The following is a 24,420-nucleotide window of genomic DNA, read 5'->3' on the forward strand; positions in this document are numbered from 1 at the left end:
TATCATCTCCTTTAATTAACTGGCACATGTAATTAACTGGTAAATTACATTAAGTTAATTAAAGGAGATGATAAAGGATACAGATGCTTCCCTGTAGTGTTTCCCTAAGTATTTCTCTGAGTTTTAGGGAAGTTTCCCCGAACAACTCTAGCAAATTAATCAAACTGGGGGAGAAAATCATGGGAACCTCCAATGTATGGCCAAATCAGACAGAAGTTGTGGGTGACCTGAGGACCTAGGACTGGACATTGGCATCTGAAGTGGGGTGGGAGCTGTCCTGTGAAACTGAGCCCTTGACCTATTGGACATGACATTATCTCCAGGGAGATAGTATCAGAACTGACTTAAATTGTAGAGCACCCAGCCTGGCCGGTGTGGCTCAGTGGTTGAGTGTCGACCTATGACCCAAGAGATCATGGTTCGATTCCTCATCAGGGCACATGCCTGGGTTGCAGGCTTGATCCCCAGTAGCGGGCATGCAGGAGGCAGTCGGTCGATGTTTCTCTCTCCCTCTCCCTTCCTCTCTGAAATCCATAAAAAAAATATTTTTTAAAAAAAAATTGTAGGACACCCAGCTGGTGTCACAGAGACTTGCTTGTGTAGGGTAAACCACACACGCCTGGTGTCAGAAGCGTTGGTGCACGACGCTCCAACCAACTGACCCACCCACCGGGCCAGGATGCCTTGACATTTTCAAACAAGGGCTTAATCTCCTAACCAAGCCTCCCCTTTCTGCTGGCTCCTGGGGTAAGTCAGGAGGTACTTACACTGCCCAGCACAAGGCCAGGGACCGGGGAGTGACTCCAGGTGGCAGTGCCATCCCACCAGCACGGCTAGCAGAGCAGAGCCCTACCACCAAAGTCTGAGTTTTTCCTTTTGGTCTTTTATCCAGTGTCAGTTCTCAAAAAAAAAAAAAGACAAATCTCTTAATGAATTTAAATCCATAGGCTTCCCTTTTAAAATTAAGTGCCATTTTTATAACTACTAGAATATTGTCTTGATACAAAATAGGGTTTAAAACTCAGGTGATTGGAGAACCGCTGATACATAGCACATGCTTTTTATATTCAGTATTTCAGGCTAAGGGGCAACTTGTCAGGCTCTATTCCAGCCTCTATTTAAAATTTTTTAAAATCTTCATCGGAGTATATGTTTTTTTAAAAATATATTTTTATTGATTTCAGAGAGAGTGAAGGAGAGGGAGAGATGGAAACATCAATGATGAGAGAGAATCATTGACCAGCTGCCTCCTGCATGCCCCCCACCGGGGATCAAGCCCACAACCCGGGTATGTGCCTGTGACCAGAATAGAACCTGGGACCGTTCAGTCCGCAGGCCAACGTTCTATCCACTGAGCCAAACTGGCTAGGGCTGAGGATATGTTTTTTATTAAGAGGGAGAAAGAGAGAGAGAGAGAGAGAGAGAGAGAGAGAGAGAGAGAGAGAGAGAGAGGCTGGTTGCCTCCTGTACATGCCCAATAGGGGATTGAACCGCAGCTGCGGTATGTGCCCTGACCAGGAATCAAACCCACAACATTTTCGGTGTACAGGATGATGCTCTGAACAACTGGGTAACCGGGCTGGGGCGCCAGCCTCTATTTTTAAGATGTTCACTTTATAAAAAAAGAATCTGAGGGGGGAAATCATGGTGCTTTACGCCGCCGTGAAATAAAACCCATCTGGCTTTTGGCAGGCCCTCATTTCCCGGGCAGATGGATAATGCGGTTAGCTGGAGGCAACTGCCTTTATAATATTCCAGTCTGCCCAAGGAGGTCTCAAAGATCAGAGGTATAAAAATGCGAGCCATGTTTGTCTTGGCTGATAGTATCATCCAGATGTAACTTTAGAACAGGGATTCTCAATTCTCAGCAGCATCAGCATCACCTGGGACCCTCTTACAAATGCAAACACAGGCCTCTCCCCGGATCTGCTGAATTAGAAACTCGGAATGGGGCTCGGCTACCTGTGTGTTAATGAGCCCGTTGGGGGATGCTGACCCGTGCTCAGAAGTAAGAAACCATTGCTTTAGAAAAAGACCACCACATTTCTAAGAAAGACGAGAAAACATTATATTTTATAAGTTAATCAACATGTTATTTAGTAATTTGCTTCTCTAAGACATTTTTTCAATGCCTATTATGTACTAAGGATTCTTTTCCCAGTGTTCAGGGGTGCACCCCGGGAGTCCTCAGAGAGCAGGCGGAAAATATAAACGTACAACGCTTGCTCTGGCCCGGCTGCAGCGTGGACAGGATGGAGCGGACTGTTTTGGGGCCCGGGTTGCTAGTGGCCAGAGAGAAAGGAAGACCCGGGGGAGAAATGCTGTGCGCCCTCCCGCTTCCCAAGAAGCGAATAATCCTATTACATAAAAAACTCTGTTTACATGTTGGAAAAATTGGAAACAAATTTAAAAAGTACTTTTTAATAAAAAGGGACAGCTTTATTGAGATATCATTCGCATGCCGTATAGACAGGTAGAAATCAGGTAATAATGCTTGTTGGGTAAATGAATGAGCGATATTTGGCCTTCTCACACTTGCCTTACTTTTTTTTTCCCCCTTGATTCATTTCACTAGACCTTTAGCTCCGTGATGACCATGACACGTCTAACTTGTTCTCTCTCATATGCCCAGTGCCTATTATAGTAGGTGCTCAATAAACAGTTCTTTAATGCATGGACAAATTTAAAATTTTCTTTGTCATATTCTGCATTTGTTAGAGCAGCCTGCGTTTCAAGAATATTATACCCAGCCGTAACCGGTTTGGCTCAGTGGATAGAGCATCGGCCTGCGGACCGAAAGGTCCCAGGTTCGATCCCGGTCAAGGGCATGTACCTTGGTTGCGGGCACATCCCCAGTAGGAGGTGTGCAGGAGGCGGCTGATCGATGTTTCTCTCTCATCGATGTTTCTAACTCTCTATCCCTCTCCCTTCCTCTCTGTAAAAAATCAATAAAATATATATATTAAAAAAAAAGAATAGTATACCCATAACATTAATGAATCCCTATAGATAAGCATTTAGAGAGATGCCGTTCACCAAAGGGCGCCCATGGGTACCTCGCCAGCCATTTCACAGGCGGGCGTGCCCTAGGGGGACCCCAGCAAAACCCCACCAGCCACAGAGAGCCAGTCACTTCTTCTAACCAGAAGGGCGCTCCCCGCCCCCTCTCCCCGCACAGCTTGCTCTGCCCTCCGCCCCCTCCTCTCCGCCCACTCTCGCCGCGGTCTCCTGGCGGCGGAGGCTTTGTCTCGTGGGCTGGTCCCCCGGCGGCTGCCTCCCCCGAACAGCTGCCGCCAGAGGGAGGAAGAGGCGCGGGAGCTGTCCGGCACCCCCGGTGCTGAAACCCCGACCGCTCGTCATCCACCACCACCACCATGTAAGGGCCATGAGAAGGGCTCGTCCTCGCGCAGCGCGGACATGGAGGAGGACTTATTCCAGCTCAGGCAGCTGCCGTGAGTACCAGGGGGGGCGAGTGAGCGGCAGGCCGGCTTTCCTTGCAAATATGAAACCCTGCAGGGGGGCATCGCTGCGTGGCTTCTTGAATTTAAAGGGAACCGTTTCAGAGGAGAGAGAATTAGGCCTGGAGGAGAAAAGCCATTTTCCTACCCCAGGAGCCCAGCCTCTGTATCTGACTCAGTTCGATTTTTATTTTTTTTTTTTTTCAGATCCGTCAGAATCTTATGGGGGATCTACAGGGTGTTCTGCTTCCCCTTTTAATTGCTCTCCATCCTAAGGGGATGTTGAGGTCTGTGTTTTCAGAAAGCATTCGCCGCTGTTTCGCAATGTGGGCTGAATTTACGAGTCCATGCAATGACATGGGCTTTTCCCAGCCCTTCTCCTGTGCTGTGAAATTCCTAATTTTTCTGCAGGGGCTTCTGCAAGGGGGGTGAGGACTGAGGTTGGAAACTGGTGTCTGAAAAGCCAAGATGCCTTCCCAGAGGGGAGGCCAGGGCAAAGTCCGGTTGTTTAGGAAGCGTGTGAATGGGAGGGCTGTGCACCCTGGCTGAAACCTCTTGCCTTCTTCTGAATGGAAGGTTTTTGTAACAGCTAGAGTGAGACTCACTGTCAACAGCTTTCCTTGGGAACATCAGCAACACACTGCTTAGCGGATGGGCATTTTTAAAGCGATACCAAATTTGTTCTGAGACCTTTGAGGAAATATAACCAAGCAAAGGAAAGGACAGGGGCCTCGCAGGGGGGGCTTGGGGAGGTCTCCTACCACAAGCCCACGGTGATTTCTTAAGCAAATCCCAAGAGTCTGAGATGGGCATTAAAAAGCACACTAAGGGAGGACTGTTGTTTTAATTTTTAGAAGCGCTAGCCATTTGGATGGTAGCAGTAGACACCATTTGGATTTGTTGGGAAGGATACGATATTGTTCGTATGTGTGTATTTTCTTGACTTGAAACATTTTTTTTTCCCTCTCGCTAAGCCACTGAGGCATTCTCCCAAGTGACTTTTAGTGTGACTGACACAGCTCTCTGAGGCTCCGAGTCCTGAAGGATATTGCAATATTTACTTCTCAATCAGAGTAAAATTAATTTTCATTTCCAATGTTTAATTAATTCAAATGTTGCTTTTAGGCTTCCATTAATTGATCCACAAATAGCATAGCTTATGTAACACGGCATTCTTTCACAAATGCTGAAGGATGCCCAGTGGTCATAGCCAAAGGTCGATGTCTGAATCCATAACAATGCACCTATCTGAGCGCAGATCTCTCAAGGAAAACACACCACTTCCATCGAAAATAAGTATCATGTTCAAAGCCAACCTACTATCCCCAGGTGAAAAAATAATTTAGAGGCTGAAATATGAAATTTGGTCCTCACAATAACAATACGATTCATATTGGAGCTGCCGTTTTCCTGGGATAAATTTTCAAATAATGTCAGAGCATGTGAACCTGGCGAGTTACTCAAAGATTCGTGTATATTTAATTTACTGGTATGCAAGCCTCACACTATCGTGACAAGTCCTTCCTTCATGAAAAAAAGGTAAAATAACAGGAGGGTTTTACTTCTTTAAATTTAAAGAATAATTCATTTTATGTTAATAGATAAGATAAAGTACTATATCATCTACATACAGGGCAAGTTCAAAAAGAAGCACAAGAATTAAAAGTAAGTCTCTCTCTTCCCAAACCCCAGTTTTATGTTTCTTGATTATTTTTTCTGATATTTTATGCATATATATGTGTATGTGTGTGTGTGTGTGTGTGTGTGTGTGTGTGTGTATATATATATATATATATACATATATATATAATATCTAATATATACAATATCTATTAGAGACCAAATTGTGTACTGGTTAAGAGTATTGGCTATTGAGTAAGGGCCTTGGGTTCCAATCCTGACTCTGCCACTTCCTGGTTATGTGACTTTGAGCAAGTGACTTAACCTTTCTGATTCTGAGTTTCCCTGGCCATAAAATGGGGGTCACAGTTGTACTTGGTTCATGGGGTTATTGTGAAGCTAAAGTGAGACAATGTGTGCTACATACCTGACAGACACACAACATTCAACACATATTTACTATTATTATTACATCTGAAAGATCATTGGTAAAAGCAGAATCTATAGACTTCTTATGTTGGACTTCCAAAAATTGTCCTCTGAAAACCCCCAAATTACATTTGAATGGAGTCAAAATTAGCCCTGAAATGTGCTGGCCTCGGTTTATTTAAAATAAACAAAAAGGAACAGCCATGTGACTCTGAGTGGGGTACAAATCACGACTGAGATGGATTTAAGCCACACCCTGTGTATGTTACCCACAGATTGCAGGTAGCACATTTCCTGAGAGCAACATGGTTTAAAGAATCAGAGTGCCTTCTAGAGGGTTGGCGAGAGTGGGGTTTGGAACAGGCTCAGTCCCACGGGAGGCCAAGTGTTAATGGATAATAAGCTGCTAAGTAGTTTACGGGTCAGGGGAGGGGGAAAGGGGACGAGGGTGCCTAAGAAAACAGTCCTTCCTTGTACTTGGGCCTCCTTCACATAGCTCCAGGATGGTTCCTGTGAGACCACGGACAACCTGTGCTTTTCACCTGCTGTCCACTCAGGCTCCACACCGTGTTCCAGGACATTCCGGAGGCTGAGATTTTGTGTCTAGTTCTGCCTTATTGTGGGACCTTGTGCAAGTTAGACTTTTCTGGGTCTTTCCTTTCTAGGATGATTTCTTGAAAGCAAGTTTTGCAGACTACATTGATTGATGGATGGATGGGTTGATTCATTTATTCATTTATCCAATTTACTTGGGCGCCATCCTTGATACAAGAGACTCTACAACTAAATAAGAGAAGCTTATAACTTAGAGCTGCAATATATAATACAGTAATCACTAGCTCCATGTGGCTATTTAAATTTAAACATAGCCCTAGCCGTTTTGGCTCAGTGGATAGAGTGTCAGCCTGCTGACTGAAGGGTCCCAGGTTCGATTCCGGTCAAGGGCACGTACCTTGGTTGCAGGCTCCTCCCCGGCCTGGGTCCTGGTCAGGGCTCGTGCAGGAGGCAACCAATGGATGTGTTTCTCTCACATCGATGTTTCTCTCTCTTTCCCTCTCTCTTCCACTTTCTCTAAAAATCAATGGAAAAATATCCTTAGATGAGGATTTAAACAAAGTAATTAAAAAATGTAAACATAAATCATGTCAGTATGTGAAATAACTTTAATAATATAATACATATTATAAATATAATTTATAAATAAAATATGTGAAATTTGAAAAATCAGTCCCTTGGTAGCACTTAACCAAGGAGAAATGGTTCACTGTCACCCACTTCAGGCAAAAAGTAGGGAGAGCACAGGGAGCCTCAAGGTTAACCCACCAAAGCCTTTTACAACCTCAAGTTCAAAGCCACTCAGCCCTCATTATTTCAAACACATGGTAGCTAACTTCACTCTAAGGCAGTGGTTCTCAACCTTGGCTGCACATTAAAATCACCTGGGAATCTTTTCAGAATCCTGATTTCTGGGCCTCATCCTCCGGAAATTCTGTTCCTTTGTTACTAATGTTGTGGCCCCACCCCATAACAGCGGTTCTGGATGATGGTTGTTCTGTATTTTAGTTGTAATTTTGATGTGGTTGTGGGAGGCGGCCTATGCCGCCAGCTTGGTTCCTTCTCTTTTACTCTGTAATACAGGGTTGTATTAAATCTCAACCTTGACTCTATTCACATTTTTAGGCCAGATAATACTTTGTTGTGAGGGGCTGTTCTATGCATTATAGGATGTTTAGCAGCATCCCTGGCCTCCACCCACAAGATGTCACAACCACCATTCCAACTTCCCCCTGAGTTGGGACAATCAAAACTGTCTCCAGTCATTAGTAATATCCCCTGGGAGACTAAATCACCCCCACTGAGAACCACTGTTCTAAAGGGTCCTAGTTTAGACAAACTATTCTGCCCTTGATCAGAACTGAACGCAGGACTCTTCAGTCTGCAGGCCGACGCTCTATCCACGTCTCTTCATGCAAGACTTTAAGTGGCACCGTGAGATCATCACAAGGAGAGTTAAGCTTTCCTTCAATCTGGTAGCTTCATGAACTTAAGGGATAGAAGTCCAGAAACTCAGATGGAAAGAGGAAAAAAAAAAAAACCTTCCTTGTCTAAAATACCCTAATCAAGTCTCAGACCCTAACTTAAGGTACGAGGTGAATGAATTTCATGACGGTACAAACAAGGTCTTGACTGTTGACAGCTAGTTCCTCAAGCTCATCTCTCCTTTAAACAGCAAAATTATGTAAAATAAATGTTCCCAACTATTTTGGTGAATTATATGCTATCTATACCCCACAAATGCCAGGGAGTTGTGAGCCAGCCTGCTTTGAAGCCCTCATATATTTAACATATGTCACTGCTATTTTCTTTCATATTTCTTTCTCTCTCTCTCTTGGGAAGTGTTGGCTCGTGTATTCGATACATACTTTTAGAAACCCGACCCATTCAAAATGAGGCCCGGCTTTCTGAATCTAATTTAATGTCAAAGGTCCCCTGTTATGTCTGCCTCAAGGCAAGTGTTCATAAATAAATAAAGTGTTCATAAATACAGGTGCCCTGGCTTCTTGCGTTTAGCCAGAGGAGGACTGTGAGCAGATCCTGGTGTAAAACTGCAGGGAGCTAAGCCGCTTTCTCAAGGTCACATTCTGCAAAGGTCAGTGTACTCCATGTTCAAGGCAGAAAGGTGGCCTGAGTGGAGCCGGGTGGGAGGCAAGCTCATACTGTCTCCTGGCCTGCAACTGCCCGTTCATCAGGCTCGGTGACACTTCACGACGGTCCTGCACGCCCGTCATCGTTCCCATTTCACAGACGTAACATGCTCAGCAGACGCTGCCCCATCAGCAAGAGCTCCGTACAGAGTCGCGATTGTTACGTATATTTATGATTAATGTACAGATGCCCAGGTTCAAAAATGCAACCATTACAAGAAGGGTCCAAAATAAAAGTAAAGACTATTTCCTTTCCCTCGCAAGGAAATCCTCATTTCCATCCAGTCCTCCTTCCCAGAAGCAACCAGTCTTCAGCGCTACGCCTCCTTCAATAATCTACAACAGCGCTTCTCAGACGTGGCCGTGCACGCATTGCCTGGGGACCTGGTTAAAATGCAGATGCTGACCTAGTAGGCCTGGGACAGGGCTCCCGCCTGCAGTTCTAATAATCCCCGAGGGCAGTGGTCGGCAAACCGCGGCTCTCGAGCCACATGCGGCTCTTTGGCCCCTTGAGTGTGGCTTTTCCACAAAATACCACGTTTTTAGCAAAGGCCAGCTTAGGAGTACCCTAATTAACTTAATAACAATGTACCTACCTATATAGTTTAAGTTTAAAAAATTTGGCTCTCAAAAGAAATTTCAATCGTCGTACTGTTGGTATTTGGCTCTGTTGACTAATGAGTCTGCCGATTGCTACCCTAGGGGACACTGGGCCTCTGGTTGGCGACCACACTCAAGCCTTCATGGCAAGGACCTAGAGCACAGGATCATACTCTAGCATATTTAATAACGAGCCCAACAGTTTTATCCTGCTGGCTCTGACAGATCAACTTGTGTGTATGCGTATGTATGTGTGTTTATTGTGATACACTACGCATTACATAAACTTGACCATTTTGATCATGGTAAATGTACAGTTAGTGGCATTAAGTACATTCACATTGTGTAACCATCACCACTGTCCATTCTCCAGAATTTTTTTATCTTTCCCAACTGAAACTCTATACCCATTAAACACTAACTTCCCCATCCTCCCTCCCTCCTGCACCTACTTTCTATCTCTGTGAATTTGACTCTTTTTTGCCCCCTCATAGAGGTGCACAATATTTATCCTGATGTGTAGGCTTATTTCACTTAGTGTAACGTCTTCGAAGCTCATCCATGTTGTAGAACGCGCCAGAATTCCCTGCCTTTCTAGACCACACTGTGTTCATCCATCCGCTGACGGACACATGGATTGTGCTTGTCTTTGGCTATTGGGACACAGATCAGCTTACAAACAGTTTTGAAGACATTTTCTTAAGTGGCTGTGCCACCCTCTCTGTCGTTCCTCCTCTCCCAGTGATGGTTTCTGGGTTTGTTCATACTTGTCACATTGAGAGGATAATTATCACATGCGAAGCTGCAAACAGCCTGTGAGCTTCAGAGGAGCATAGCACCAGCAGAGAGGCTGGGAGTGGGGACTCCGGGAGGGCAGGTGGCGTTACCAAAGCCTGGCTTACACACCCACTGTGTGACCTTGGACGAGCTCCCAGCCCTTCCGTGCTCGAGCGTCCTCATCCGGAACATGGGGATAGTGAAAGTGAAGGTTAAATAAGATAATCGATGGCAAGTGCACATCCTGGGCCTGACAGGCGGCTAGCTAAGAATCCACAGCGGGCCGTTCTGTGGGCGGCGAATCGTCGCCTGCTTGGGTCTACCCCAGGGGTCCTCAAACTACGGCCCGCGGGCCACATGCAAATACAAATATTGTATTTGTTCCCGTTTTGTTTTTTCACTTCAAAATAAGATATGTGCAGTGTGCATAGGAATTTGTTCATAGTTTTTTTTTTAAACTATAGTCCGGCCCTCCAACGGTCTGAGGGACAGTGAACTGGCCCCCTGTTTAAAAAGTTTGAGGACCCCTGGTCTACCCGGACAATGAACTGCCTGCACCGCCATTCTAGGTGGACACACAGAGCATGTTACCTTTTGAAAGATATCACAGGTCACCTTCCGGAAAGGTTGCAGTGGTTGCTGTCAGTCACAGACAGAAGCAAGGCCCCCCCCGGCGGCCCTCGAGGAGAGGATGCGATCAGAGCCGTAGTCAAGGAAGATTTACGGGCCGCAGAGCCATGTCCTTCTCGGATGCTATCCTCAGAGTCGAGGGTGACTCACTGACCTTTCCTTCATCCCTGAAAACGAAGTGAGAATGTGCATAAATGTTCATGTCCTTCCTTTGCCTAATACGTATCGATGTGTTCGTCGTGTACAGATAGGTGCCTTGGGGGACTGTGTGTGCTTTTATTTTGGGGTTGCTTCTTGGGGACAGAGAGTCCCTTCCTGGAACCCATTTCACACTACCCCTTATTCTGTGGGTTGCAGAGTTGAACTGTCCCATAGACAGGGACCACACTGACCAGATTTAGCCATACTACGCCCTTAGAGCAGTGGTTCTCAACCTTCTGGCCCTTTAAATACAGTTCCTCATGTTGTGACCCAACCATAAATTATTTTCGTTGCTACTTCATCACTGTCATGTTGCTACTGTGATGAATCGTCATGTAAATATCTGATACGCAGGATGGTCTTAGGCGACCCCTGTGAAAGGGTCGTTCGACCGCCAAAGGGGTCGCGACCCACAGGTTGAGAACCGCTGCCTTAGAGAGACAGGGGCCCCAGATGGCCAGATAGCCTACTGTTTTAAGAGACATCAGAAGTCTTGCCTTTCATGTGAATTCTTTCAATTAAAAAAAAATGTAGCCCTGGCCGGTTTGGCTCAGTGGATGGAGCGTCAGCCTGTGGATTGAAGGGTCCCGGGTTCGATTCTAGTCAAGGGCATGTACCTGGGTTTCGGGCACATCCCTGGTAGGAGGTGTGCAGGAGGCAGCTGATCGATGTTTCTAACTCTCTATTCCTCTCTGTGGGAAATCAATGAAATATATATTTTTTTAAAAAACGTAATATCCACTTAAAAAAAAATCCCATGTAGGCAACTTCTTGTGGGCATGATGTAACCTTCAGGTGAGCACGTTGTTATCTCTGCTACAGAGAGATGAGTCTCAATTCTGAAACACACAAGCTCCCAAGCTATTTAAGTCTAGAATAAAGATCTCCCCAGTCCCATAGCCTACCACGTGACTGGAGCCCCATTGGAGCTGTGCGGTGCTCAACCTGTACAACCATATGTGGCAGCCCTGACGCACGACTTTGGAAGTTGTCAGCCTCTAAGGCCAATTCAATAGAAACGCCAACCTCCTACCCATCCAACTCCCCTGACCATGAAAAAAAGCCGTTCACCTGTCTTGGGCACAAGAGCTGTGCAGCAAGGCTGTGGAGGGGGAGTCCTAGCCTTCGTGACCAGCTCTGCTCTCTCCTCTAGGGTGGTGAAATTTCGTCGCACGGGCGAGAGTGCGAGGTCAGAGGACGACGCGGCTTCCGGAGAGCATGAGGTCCAGATTGAAGGGGTCCGCACGGGCCTACAGGCGGTCGAACTAGACGATGGGGCAGCTGTGCCCAAGGAGTTTGCCAATCCCACCGACGGTGAGGGGGCCCTGCTTTTGGGGCATCAGCCCAGGCCACAGTCAGGGGCTCTGAGGGGCCTGGGTTGCCTCCCCAGGTGGCACTCTCAGGGGGATCTCGTGAAGAGGCAAGTAGGAGGGCCCAGAGGGCACAGGGGTGATACTGAAAGTGTGAGCTGAACTTACATGGCTCACTTCAGCAGGAAAGGTTACATCACAATCCCTGCCACCAGCATCACTGCATAACACTTAGCTGAGGACAGCACACATGATGATGTTGGTGGTGATGGTGATGATGATGAAGGTGGTGATGATGAAGGTGGTGGTGGTGATGGTGTCAGTGGTGATGGTGATGATGATAGCAGTGATGGGAACAGCTGACATTAGCTGCGGATTCACTCTGTGCCAGGCACTGTTTGAGGCACTTTATTCAAATTACCTATTTAATTACAACATTTCTAATTAGAACTATTACGATCCATCTTCCCCTTCTTAGCAGGAGAGGAAACTGAAGCACAGAAAGGTTAAATATCTTACCTTAGTCACAGCTAGAAATTAGCCCCGCTGGATTTACACCCAGACGATCTGACCTCGGAATCCACTCCTACCCAGGACCTTGTGCTGCCTCTGGGTAGAGCTGGGCAAACCCAGAGACCTGAGGGGGTGCTGTGGGCCCTGGTCTCTCCGCATCACAGAACATTCCATGCACTCCTGAGAGGCCCCAGATTCCCAACAGGAGAGAGGATGAATGACTTGACCCCAAGGCCTGTTGTTGGCAGAGCTAAGGGGGCCAGGACTAGGGAGGAGGAGGCAGTGGTTAGGAGCAGAGGCTGGTCTGAGCTCAACTCCCAGATCTACAGTGTGCCAGCTGAGTGACAGGGGAACGTCCATGTCCTCCTCTGTACATGAGGCTAAGACGGGGCCTTAACGGATAGCTGTGACAGGGACGAAACGAGAGAATGCACGTCAAGCTCCTAGCGCGGTGCCTGGCACGTGGTGAACACTCGAGAGTGCACCCTTATGTCATCATTACTCTTCATATTACTGATGATGTCATAGGACTCGCTCTGCTGTCTCCTCAATATTTTTTTAAAAATATATTTTATTGATTTTTTGCAGAGAGGAAGGGAGAGGGATAGAGAGCCAGAAACATCGATGAGAGAGAAACATTGATCAGCTGCCTCCTGCACACTCCCCACCGGGTATGTGCCCGCAACCAAGGTATACGCCCTTGACCGGAATCGAACCTGGGACCCTTGAGTCCGCAGGCCGACGCTCTATCCACTGAGCCAAACTGGTTAGGGCTCTCCTCGATATTTTTGCCAGGGGAAAAACACACAGAACCTGCTGGTGTGATAAACATCAGCTCACACTTCTGGAGAACATCATGGCTGACGTTAGAGGCCCATGATTGAAATTCCCAAAAGATGTAAATTGCCAGCAGGGACTGTTGAGATCCTGAGAGGCAGCCCAAGAAGGGCCACCAGCAGGATCCTCTAATATTTTTATTGTTTAATTAAATTAAAAACTTTAAAAAATATTTTATTAATTTTTAGAAAGAGAGGAAGGGAAAGGAGAGAGAGAGAGAGAGAGAGCAAGCCCCAGGGCCAGGGATCTAACCTGCAACCCAGGTACATGCCCTTGACTGGGAACGGAACCTGTGACCCTTTGGTGCTCCGGCCAACGCTCTAACCACGGAGCCACACTGGCCAGGGCAGTTTTCCCTTTTGTAAACCATGTTGCAGTGGGTTTTGCAGCAAGGTATCTTTTCACACTTGCCAGAATATTCTTCTAAGATAAATTCTAGAAGCGACATGTGCTGCGTTTAAAGAGCTTGGACACCCCCGGGACACCCGGACACTAGGACACCCCCATGGACACCCCCATGGACACCCCCGGGACACCCCGACACTAGGGCAACTGCAAGATGCCCTGACTCCGTCCTCCCCTCCCCCTCCCTCCTTTCCAGATACTTTCATGGTGGAAGATGCGGTGGAAGCCATTGGGTTTGGAAAATTCCAATGGAAGCTGTCTGGCTTGGGCAAGTATTTCTGGGCAGGGACCTCCCGTTCAATCTCCAAGAAACCCTAACTTCTGCTGCTCCACTGGGTTTCCATGATCTACGGGGAGGGACCCAGCTCTTTCCACAGAGAGCCTCGGGGTGAATCAGTCAGGGTCATGATGGTGGTCATGGAGGTCAGTGCTTGCGGGTAATGTTGGCAACTGCCCTCAGGAGGAGTGGGCGCTTCTGGCTAATTAAACGGCTCTCCGTCCCTGGGGGCTCAGGGCTACGCTGAGACCGTGACGTCATCTGCGGAGCTCCCCCTAGAAAAGCAGGTACAGAGAAGAGTGAGCCCTTTGCTTCCCAAGTCTCACGTCTCTTGTTAAAATCCCCTCGTCTTCCTATTGCAAATAACGCATCTCGACCGGTAATACAACCAAAATTGCTTTTGGGGAATGGTGCAAGAGGGCAACCGAATTAAATATTTCCCAAAATAGATGTTTAATTTCCCCACTGATTTGAAAGGCCACCCGTATCCCCCATCACCTTCCCACGCCCACATAGGTCTGCTTCTGGACTCTCATTTCTGCCCCCTGGTTCGGTCTACCTCGTCCCATAAAGGATGTTTCATTACTGGCGCTTCCTAGTATGTTTTAATATATTAAAAGGTCAGACGAGAGAATTCTACAGGAACAAGGGCCTTTAAACCAAAGACAAACTAGTCTTTAGTTGAACTAAAGAGAAAAGATTCTTGTCTATCTCTGTAAAAAAAAAAATTTCTCAAATTTTTGAAATGCGATGTTTTCCCACTCCATTCAGGGAATGCCTTTATTTTTTTAAATACGGAAACACACACACACACACACACACACACACACACACACACACACACACAAAGAATGTTGAATGGTTAGTTGTCAATTCCCGCATGTACCACACACGCTTATCTACCAGAGATTGTGGTGTGTTTGATGTGTGGTAGGGCGCTCAGCAGGCAATGGAAGAGGGGTTCTTGCATGCTCTCTCTCGAGGGTCCCTGAGTGAGGGGTCAGCCGCCCAGGCTCTCATGGGGGAGGAGGGGTCCCTGAGCCAGGGGTCAGCCGCCCGGGCACCAGGCAGCGTCCTGGCTCCTGACACCTGCTTGCTCCCCGCAGATGGCCGACGCCATGGAAATGATGATCCTGAGCATCCTCGCGCCCCAGCTGCACTGCGAGTGGCGGCTCCCCAGCTGGCAGGTGGCCTTGCTGACCTCGGTAGGCAGCAGCGGCTCTCCCGCTGGGTCCAGTTCCGGTCCCCTGGGGTGGTCTGTGGGGGGCCCCTCCCCCTGCTGCTGCCAGCTGCTCAGCAGAAAAGAATGAAACTCTCTGCATGGAAACACCATGACCTCAGCTCCCTTTACTCCCCGGTCGGTTGGCAGCCACCTCTACTGCACCCAGCGGTCCAAGTCCCTGGGGTCCCCAGACATCAATTGCCGGGAAGTTGCAGGCTACTTGGGCACATCACGGAGACCTTATACACCTCATTCATCCAAAAGGGGGTGCCAATACCTCCCACAGGAGGGTGATTTGAAGATTTTATTTTTTTATTTAATAAGTTTTTATTGATTTTAGAGAGAAAGATAGACACATCGACGAGAGAGAAACATCAATATCGATTGGCTGCCTCCTGCACACCCCCTGCTGGGAATCGAGCCCAAAACCCAGGCATGTGCCCTGACTGGGAATTGAACCGTGACCTCCTGGTTCATAGGTCGATGCTCAATCCCTGAGCCATGCCGGCCGGGCCTGAGCAGGTTTCTTAACCCTTCTGAGCCTCAGGCTTCCCTTCTATAACATGGATATGGTGATTCCAACCTCACTAGCTCAGTTCAAGGATTAACAATGTAACAGTGACTTTGCCCAGCACAGTCAGTGCTCCATGAATGCTTTCTCTTCTAATGGGTTACAGCTCCCATCCCAACCTCCTGTCTCCTGTTTTCATACTCTCCAAACTCTGTCTTGCAGCCTTTGATATTTTCTTAGCAACAGGACAAGAAATCAATAATACTTGCAGCCATACTGCCTGAGTCCAGCCAGGGCTGCCCCACTTATAGATGTGTGACCCCCGCCAAGTGACCTCCCCTCGCTGAGTCTCAGTTTCCTCATCTGTAAAATGGGGACAGTAACAGTACTCCCCTCCCCTAGGATGGTTGTGAGGTTTCGACAGTAGCATGGAGCACCCAGAATCGTGTTTGCCCCTTAGCCGGATCTCAGCGAATGCTGGTTCATTGTTATCGCTAGGGTGTGACGTCGCAGGTTCCATCTGGTGTGCCCTTTCTCTGCGATCAGTGTTCCGTGTCACCGTCTAACAGAAACCCTCTTTCCACCCACAGGTGGTCTTTATCGGCATGATGTCCAGCTCCACCCTCTGGGGAAACATCTCAGACCAGTACGGCAGGAAAACAGTAAGGCCATCTCTCCTAAGCGCCTGTCCCCTAGCCTCAGTGGTCGGCAAACCGCGGCTCGAGAGCCACATGCGGCTCTTTGGCCCCTTCAGTGTGGCTCTTCCACAAAATACCGGCTCTTCCACAAAATACCAGACTTCTGCGCATGGGCCACGAAGTTTCAATCGCACTGTATGTGCGTACCCCGCACGTGGTATTTTGTGGAAGACTTCCACATGAGAGGAAAGAGCCGCATGTGGCTCCCGAGCTTCGGTTTGCTGACCACGGGCCTAGGTTATCTCCGTGGTGACTGCGACAAGTAGCAACACTTAAGCTGCTTGAGCACGTGGGAGGCCTAGTTAGGAGTCTTGTTGATGTGCTATGAGAAGACATTGCGCTGGGGCCACTGTGGAGTCTTGAAATCACACATTCCCGGGGTTGCCCAAGCATGTGCATGGCAAGACCCTTTGGGTTCCTAGGAGGAAAATCTCCATTGAGCTAGCTTACGCCCAAAGAAAGGAATTAAGTCTGTGTGTGGCAGGCACCAACTTCATAGTCATGGGCTTAGGAGTGCATCAGTGTTGTTTTATTATTATCGCAATAGATCCAGGGCTTCCTTCTTGAATAATTCCTGTCCTACCTGTTCTCTTAGGTACCCAATACCTTTATTTGTATCCATTGTTGTGTGTGTAGTTTAATGACATGAATTCTTTTGGGGGGAAAAGAAACTCTACCGAGCGTCTTAAATGGGAAATCAGTAACAATGGCCCTAAGGCAGTGGTTCTCAACCTTCCTAATGCCGCGACCCTTTAATACAGTTCCTCATGTTGTGGTGACCCCCAACCATCAAATTATTTTCGTTGCTACTTCATAACTGTAATGTTGCTACTGTTATGAACCGTCATGTAAATATCTGATAGGCAGGATGTATTTTCATTGTTACAAATTGAACATCATTAAAGCATAGTGATTAATCACAAAAACAATATGTAATTATATATGTGTTTTCCAATGGTTTTAGGTGACCCCTGTGAAAGGGTCGTTCGACCCCTAAATGGGTCGCGACCCACAGGTTGAGAACCGCTGCCCTAAGGAAATATCTGCAAAAGTACATACAATGACAATAAAACAATGTTATTAAGTTCTAGCTGCTCACAGTCGCCCACTGCTCTCTTGGTTAAAAAGAGAGATTGGTAGGTGGTCCAAAAGGTGTTAAAGACACACTGGCACCACGAGGATGCTTCCTTTGGCCATAACCAGAAGAATGACTATTAAAATGAAAAAGAAATCACTTCCTTGCAAGGTGATTCGCAGTTATTTGAAATATTCTCTCTATTAGTTAAAGTCATGTTCCCAAAGACCCAAAATCAACTGATAGACCTCCAAATTTCCTCTCTAGTCCTTTTCATTTAGTTTAAGGTTTTAAAAATATATATTTTTTAAATTGATTTCAGAGAGGAAGGGAGAGAGAGAGAGAGAGACATCAATGATGAGAGAGAATCATTGATTGGCTGCCTCAGGGATCGAGCCCACAACCTGGGCATGTGCCCTGACCAGGAATTGAACCTTGACCTCCTGGTTCACAGTTCGATGCTCAACCACTGAGCAACACTGGCCTGGAGGACAAGTCTTCCTGGGTCTCATGCACGATGGGACATCTTACACCTCTGGGCCCTGGCTATCCATGCCAATCATTGGGGCAACTAAGAAAGCCCCACAATTTTGCCACATACCTCCTAGGGGTGGGCAGCACCCACACAGAGAATCCTTGGTTGCATGGGTCCCCCTTGAACAGGACCCTATGGGTGACTTTAAATATGTGGGGGCCCTGAGACCTGGCGGTGCTGAGCAGCCCTGTGACTTGGTGTCTCGCATCTGTGCAGGGGCTGAAGATCAGCGTGCTCTGGACTCTGTACTACGGGATCCTCAGTGCTTTCGCGCCCGTGTACAGCTGGATCCTGGTGCTCCGGGGCCTGGTGGGCTTTGGGATCGGAGGGGTCCCCCAGTCGTAAGTAAATACCCAGCTCTGGCCTCGAAGCCAGGCAGCCAGTCACCTGTGGCAGGGCCTCGAGGTCTCACAGCTAGTAAACAGCAGAGCTGAGATTTAAACATCACTTGATCCTCCAAGCATCCTATCTTCACTGTATCCTATAACTCTTTTGTCTATGAGGAAAGCACATAAAAACCACAAACAGAATTACAGAAGAAATATTTAACCACCCAAGAGAGCCACTGGCCTCCCAGCTCTTTCGCTTCAGCCATTTACATAAAAATAATCGTCTTCATCGGGCAATGTTCTTATCTAGTTATAAAAATGGCTCCCCTAAGTTCATTATTTGGAAACATTTAGTTGAAGATATTTTTATGTAATTAAATGTAACGAAGAGTTTCCATTCGTTTAGAATAGCTTTACCCAATTGCACCACCTCGCAAAACCAAATGAGTAGGATTGTGCTGTGTAGTTTTTAAGAGCCCAACAATGAGAAGTCCTTATAACGTACTCTAAATTTTTAGTATGAATGCAAATTATAGCATTACAATGTTTTAATTAAAAATTTTTTCTTTCCATTTTATTGATATATAATCGACATACAGCAGTTTAAGGAATACGGCCTAATGACTTGGCTTACATATCTTGCAAAATGATTACCTCAATAAGTTTAGACAACATCCATCATCTCATATACAAATTATATGATTAACAAGGAGCCAGATCATCTCTCTGCTCTGATCTGTGCCTTTCTATGTCCTTCCTTCTCTTCCTTTTTTTCCTTTCCTTTATTTCTTCCCTCAACGTAGGTGTTCACATCAGTTCTTGGTGAGAGCAACAGCATTAGCATTAATAGTGATGATGATGATGATGATGATATTAATTGAGTGTTGACCAAGTGCTAGGCCTGTGCCAGGTGCTCTCTTCACACTATCTCATCTTGTCCATTGAACAATCCTATTATCCCCACTTTACAGATGAGAAAACTGAGGCTCAGAGATCCTAAGTGACTGGTGGGGTCAGGTGGTTCTTCAGTGGGGTGTGGAAGTTACTTTTGCTTTGTAACAAACAATCCCAACACTTATGGCTTAAAAATAATGGTTTGTTTAACTTGTGATTCTGCAGTTCGTCAGATTGGTTGTTCTGGTCTCAGTGGGGCTTACTTATGTGTCTTCAGTCAACTGGTGAATTGAATGGGGGCTGGTTAGTTTAGAATGGCCACAGCTGACTCCTCTGCATTCCACCAGCCTCTCGTCCTCCAGCTGGCTAGCCCAGGCACCTGGTCACATGGTACCTGGGCAGGGGTCCAAGAGCAAGCAGAAGCCACAGAGCCTCTTGAAGCCCAAGCTTGGGACTGGCACAGCATCCCTTCTGCAACATCCTATTGATCAAAAAGCAAGTCACAGAGCCCAGACTGAAGGGATGAGGACGTAGACTCTGGATGGAGTGCGCTGCCAAGTCTCATTGCGAGGGAGCACAGGTGCAGGGAGGGGAAATTGTACGGCAGCGTTTGCAAACCATCTACTGGTTCCAATCCAGGTTGCCCAACGCCAGAGCTCTTTCACTTGAACAAATATTGGGAAAGGGTTCTGAGCTTACGTAGTCAGAGGTCCTGGTAAATCAGTAATGCCCATGGGGCCTAAGTACTGATTTGGGGAGGATTCTGGGAACGTAGAATGGGTGGTTCTGAGCAGGTGGTATTCTTTTTTTATTATTTTAAATTTTTCTAAGTTGATTTCAGAGGAAGAGAGAGAGAGGGAGAGCAGCATGGATTTATTGTTCCACTTGACTCTTGTATGCGCCCTGACGGGGGACCCAACTGGCAACTTTGGTGTATCGGGATGATACTCTGACCAGCTGAGCCACTGGCCAGGTGCTATTCTTTTAATTAAGGCAGGAAATAGGAACCACATTTAGGATACTAATAATTCCATTTTCTGTCCATGAAGGAACATTAAAAGAGACTTTAATTCAAGCAAGGGAGGTCAATGTCACTTTCTTTTTATCACTACAGACCATACATTTTCGTTTTAGAAAAAAATTTCAGTGCAAATAAGCATCCTCCCCACCCCCAAATGATCATCACCTATCATTAAACCCACAAACTCACACACACAAAAGAATGCGCGATATACAGGTGGGCACCTGGGCACATCACTTCTTCTGTCCAGTAGAGGGTGCTGTGTGCTTCAGCAGAAATGCCACTTTCCCAAGAGGCTGGATGGAAACCTTCGTTAACTGGCGCCCGACTTGTGTTTTCACTGCTCTTAAAAAATGCATGTGCATCCCAGGGAGCTGCCCACCCGGTCTACCCTGCCACCTGCCTCAGAAGGTTCTTCAGATTGGCGTCTACAATGAGCTCGCTCACAAACCTGAGCTTGGCACGGCTTTTTCTTCCAAAGAAAAAAATCTTTTCTTCCCAAAGATTAAGCAGAAATGAGGAGTGGAGAGCACAGGTCATTTCTTTCTAAGCCTGGGATCCAAATGGCAAGTCTCCATGGCCAACGCTCCGCAGTAAATGCGATGACTTGCAGCGAGGGTTTATTTACGCCAGGATCAGCTGCTTCTTGGCATGGCTAGTTTTGTTGCTCATTCTTTTATTTTTCAGTGTCATTGTAATCATAATCACCACACATTGGATGTAGATCAAACAGCTCGTTTTCATTGTAAGCCGCTATGAATCATGGCCAAGTGTGGGGCACAGCAATCCCGGGAAAAGACGTTTCTGGTGGCCGAGGTTGCAAAAAACAGGAAATGGCAAACATCAACATGTTGACCAACAGGGTTAGAAAATAATGCTGTAGATCTATGTATGTGAATATGGAAAGATTCCCAAGCTGCCTTATGAGAAGCAGATCCTGACACAGATTCAGGAACAAGTACAATTGAGCCTTGAACAGTGAGGGGGGAGGTTAGGGACCCTATCACTCTGCAGCAGAAAATTCTAATATAACTTTTGACTGCCCACTGGCCTAGTAAAGGGATTCCAGGAGATCGGGAGGGGTCCTGAGCACCATCTGCCTCGAAAGGGTTCGTGGAAATTAGCTTCCCTCTACCCCCACCTCCCTTATGAGGAGCCAGGAGGATAACATGAGGCCACCAAGTAGCTCTGGTGCCTGGCTTAGGTGGGAGATGAGGGGAAAGAGAAGGTCTCCTTTTCCTACAACATGGAAGGCAGCATGGGGGCGTGGTCTAGACGTTCCCTTCTCCTCGGGCCTGTCCAGTGGCTGAGGAAGGGAAAGGGGAGGGAGGGGCGTGGGGAGGCGGTGGATGGAGGAGGCTGCTGGTGCAGTGAAGGCGTTGGTTACATTGAGCACACAAGGAAATCGACTGACCAGGTACATAAATATATTGAGGATAGTGAGACCCAGATTCCTCAATGTTGGAGAAGGGATTTACAAACATGGAAACTGGAAGGTTAGAAAGAACCCTAACCTTCTGGTTGGACTGGAATTGAAAGTATCAGTATGAGCTCATTGTTGTTGCTTTTTAAATACCTGTACATGGATATAGATATAGATATATGGTGTGTATGTGGGGAGAGAGAGGAACGGACAGAGATAGATAGATAGATAGATAGATAGATAGATAGATAGATAGATAGATCTCTTAGCTGTGTTCACTGAGAGGGCCTAGAAGCAGTGACATCCCTGTAGCAGATCTTGGTTTCTAAGTACCATCATCTGCCAAAAGGAACCAGGGCTTCTTAGAAAAATGGCTGACACCAGGGCTCAGGCAAGGACATCTTATCATGCCAATAAGTAAGAAAGAGCTCAAGGAATGAGGGAGGCAGCAAAAAGACATAGGAATTAGCTTAAAAGGGCTTGCACTGTGCAGATCTAGGACAGTCTGAGCATCAAATTAATAATGGCAGAAATGGGTTACAATCCATTGAATAAAACAGAAATCCACAAATCCTTATTGATTAAATGAATAGGTAGGTAAGTAGGTAGGTAGATAGGTATATAGACAAATAGAGAGAAAGGGGAGCAGGGACACCTTTTCCTTATAGTAGAATGTCAACCAATAAATGTAGACAGAATAATGGAAATAAAAATACCCTTTGTGACCATCATCGTGGTGATTTATTCAGGCAGAAATAATCAATAGACGGGATGCTTAAGCTGGAGGGTAGAAGGTCTGTGGGTAACAGGATTTAGGGTAATCTCTGAATGTTCCCTCCCAGAGGACTTGCTCATCACAAATGGAAAATAATAACAGTAGGGTGGAGAAATCTGTCAGACACCAACTTGATCCGGGGATGACGCTTAATAGCACCAGTGATAAGATGGGTGGACATCAGGTCCCCCGGCATCAGGCACTGGGAAGGGTTTGGCATTATTTCTGTGAATGTCTGGCCTGGTCACAAGGAGACATCAGATGGACCCAGGATGCAGGGCATCCTACAGACTGAAAGGCCTGTGCTCTTCCAGATTATTTGGGACTTGAGTGACAGGGAGAACCTGAGGAACAGTCCTAGAATGCAGGTGTCCATCACCCCACCACCCGGTGTCCCCCTGGGTTGTGGAGAGGGCTCCATGAAAGCAATGATCACATGTCAGAATCATTTGGGGAGCTGGTTAAAAATGCAGATGCCAGGGCCCCACCCCTTGGAGTCTGTTTCTGAAGGTCTGGGGAGGGACCTGGGGGTGTACCTCTAAAGTCATCGTCCCAGGAAATTCCGATGTAAGTGGTCCATGGACCACACTCGGGGGGATGTTGGCCTAGAGCTTCAGAAAGCTGTCATAGCCATCTTCCTACTCAGTCCTGGCCTTAACCCCCTTTCTCTCTCTTTGCCTCCCCAGGGTGACGCTGTATGCTGAGTTCCTTCCCATGAAAGCCAGAGCCAAGTGTATTTTGCTGATCGAGGTAAGGAGGGTGGCTGGATTTGTGGAGACTTCTCAGTCTCTGGCATGAGGTCCTCAGGTGTCTTGAGCCGCAGGACAAGGAAAAGCGAGTTTAAGAAAAATATAAAAGCCCTGACTGGTTTGACTCAGTGGATAGAGCATCAGTCCTCAGACTGAAGGGTCATGGGTTCAGTTCCGGTCAAGGGCACATATCTCAGTTGCAGGCTTGGTCCTCGGCCCTAGTCGGGGCACATGCAGGAGGTAACCAATCGATGTGTCTCTATCACATTGATGTTTCTCTCTCTCTCTTTCTTCTCCTCCCTTCTATTCTCTCTAAAATCAATGGAATCATATTCTCAGGTGAGGATTAACAACCAAAAAAAGAAAAATATAACAGACTCAGTATGCAAAGACTTAAATGGATCAGCTATGTTGATTTCAACATGGTTGTTTTGAAAGTTCTTCATTTGATGAGAGAGAGAGAGAGAGAGAGAGAGAGAGAGAGAGAGAGAAAGAGAGAAAGAAAGAAGAGAAGAGAGAGAGGGAGAGAGAGAGAGAGAAGAAGAGAAGAGAAGAGAAGAGAAGAGAAGAGAAGAGAAGAGGGAGGGAAAGAGAGAGAGAGAGGGAGGTTTGGCCAGGACTGTTGGATGGGAGCTGTAACCTTCACCTGAGGGATGCAGCCAGCCCATCACTACCCTGCAGAGAGGGAGCCAGAGGAATGAACACCCAATCTCTCTTTCCTTCCTCCCTCCCTCCCATCCCTGTGGGAAGCCATAGGACAGGGAGCCTGTGGATCCAAGGTGAACAAGGACGGATAGTGACTTGGAGAAGCAAACAGAGGAGTTGCAGTCCCACAGGGAAGAGGCAATTCCGATAAAGGACACTGGAGCGCTGCTGGGCAGGGGAGATGGATGTCAATGGACAAAACCCAACGTGTTCACTTACCATACTGAGCTCGCACAATATGGGTCCTATTGATCTCCTTAAGCAGAGCTGCCACAGCGCACACTCCAGTGGGTGCCACGCAAACATTCTGCACTGTGGCTGGACAAGGTGGTGGCTCCGGCCCAGCCGTACAAACCACAGGAACGGCGATGGCCATTCTGACCTTGCTGACCCCGAGGACCCCGTACCCACGTGGGTTATCTTGTCGGCAGTGACCCTGAGATTGCTCCCTGTGTTGGCCACTGCTGCCCCTGCCGCTGACCTCCGTTCTTCTGTCCAGGTGTTCTGGGCCATCGGCACCGTGTTCGAGGTCGCCCTGGCCGTGTTTGTGATGCCCAGCCTGGGCTGGCGTTGGCTGCTGCTCCTCTCGGCTGTCCCGCTCCTCATCTTTGCTGTCCTGTGTTTTGTAGGTACCCCTTTAAGAGATCTCAGCCTCTGCTATGGCCCTTCTGCTGGTCACTGTATTTTGATAGGGAGGGTGTGTGGGAGAGCGCCAACGCTA

The 24,420-nt window shown here is 47.2% G+C and overlaps 1 protein-coding gene across 1 annotated transcript in view; it reads left to right on the forward strand.

The window, feature by feature from the left end:
* The first annotated feature begins 3,417 nt into the window (after positions 1-3,417).
* SVOP (SV2 related protein) overlaps positions 3,418-24,420 on the forward strand; it is a 34,501-nt gene continuing 13,498 nt past the window's right edge. The window contains exons 1-8 of the mRNA XM_006098321.3: positions 3,418-3,452; positions 11,574-11,734; positions 13,682-13,767; positions 14,869-14,967; positions 16,086-16,157; positions 18,020-18,144; positions 22,932-22,995; positions 24,199-24,324. Of these exons, the coding sequence (XP_006098383.1) occupies positions 3,418-3,452; positions 11,574-11,734; positions 13,682-13,767; positions 14,869-14,967; positions 16,086-16,157; positions 18,020-18,144; positions 22,932-22,995; positions 24,199-24,324 (768 nt within the window). The remainder of the gene's footprint in view (positions 3,453-11,573; positions 11,735-13,681; positions 13,768-14,868; positions 14,968-16,085; positions 16,158-18,019; positions 18,145-22,931; positions 22,996-24,198; positions 24,325-24,420) is intronic.

The sequence above is a fragment of the Myotis lucifugus genome, unplaced genomic scaffold (assembly GCF_000147115.1).
Source record: "Myotis lucifugus unplaced genomic scaffold, Myoluc2.0 scaffold_229, whole genome shotgun sequence".
NCBI classification, from domain to species: Eukaryota; Metazoa; Chordata; class Mammalia; order Chiroptera; family Vespertilionidae; genus Myotis; species Myotis lucifugus.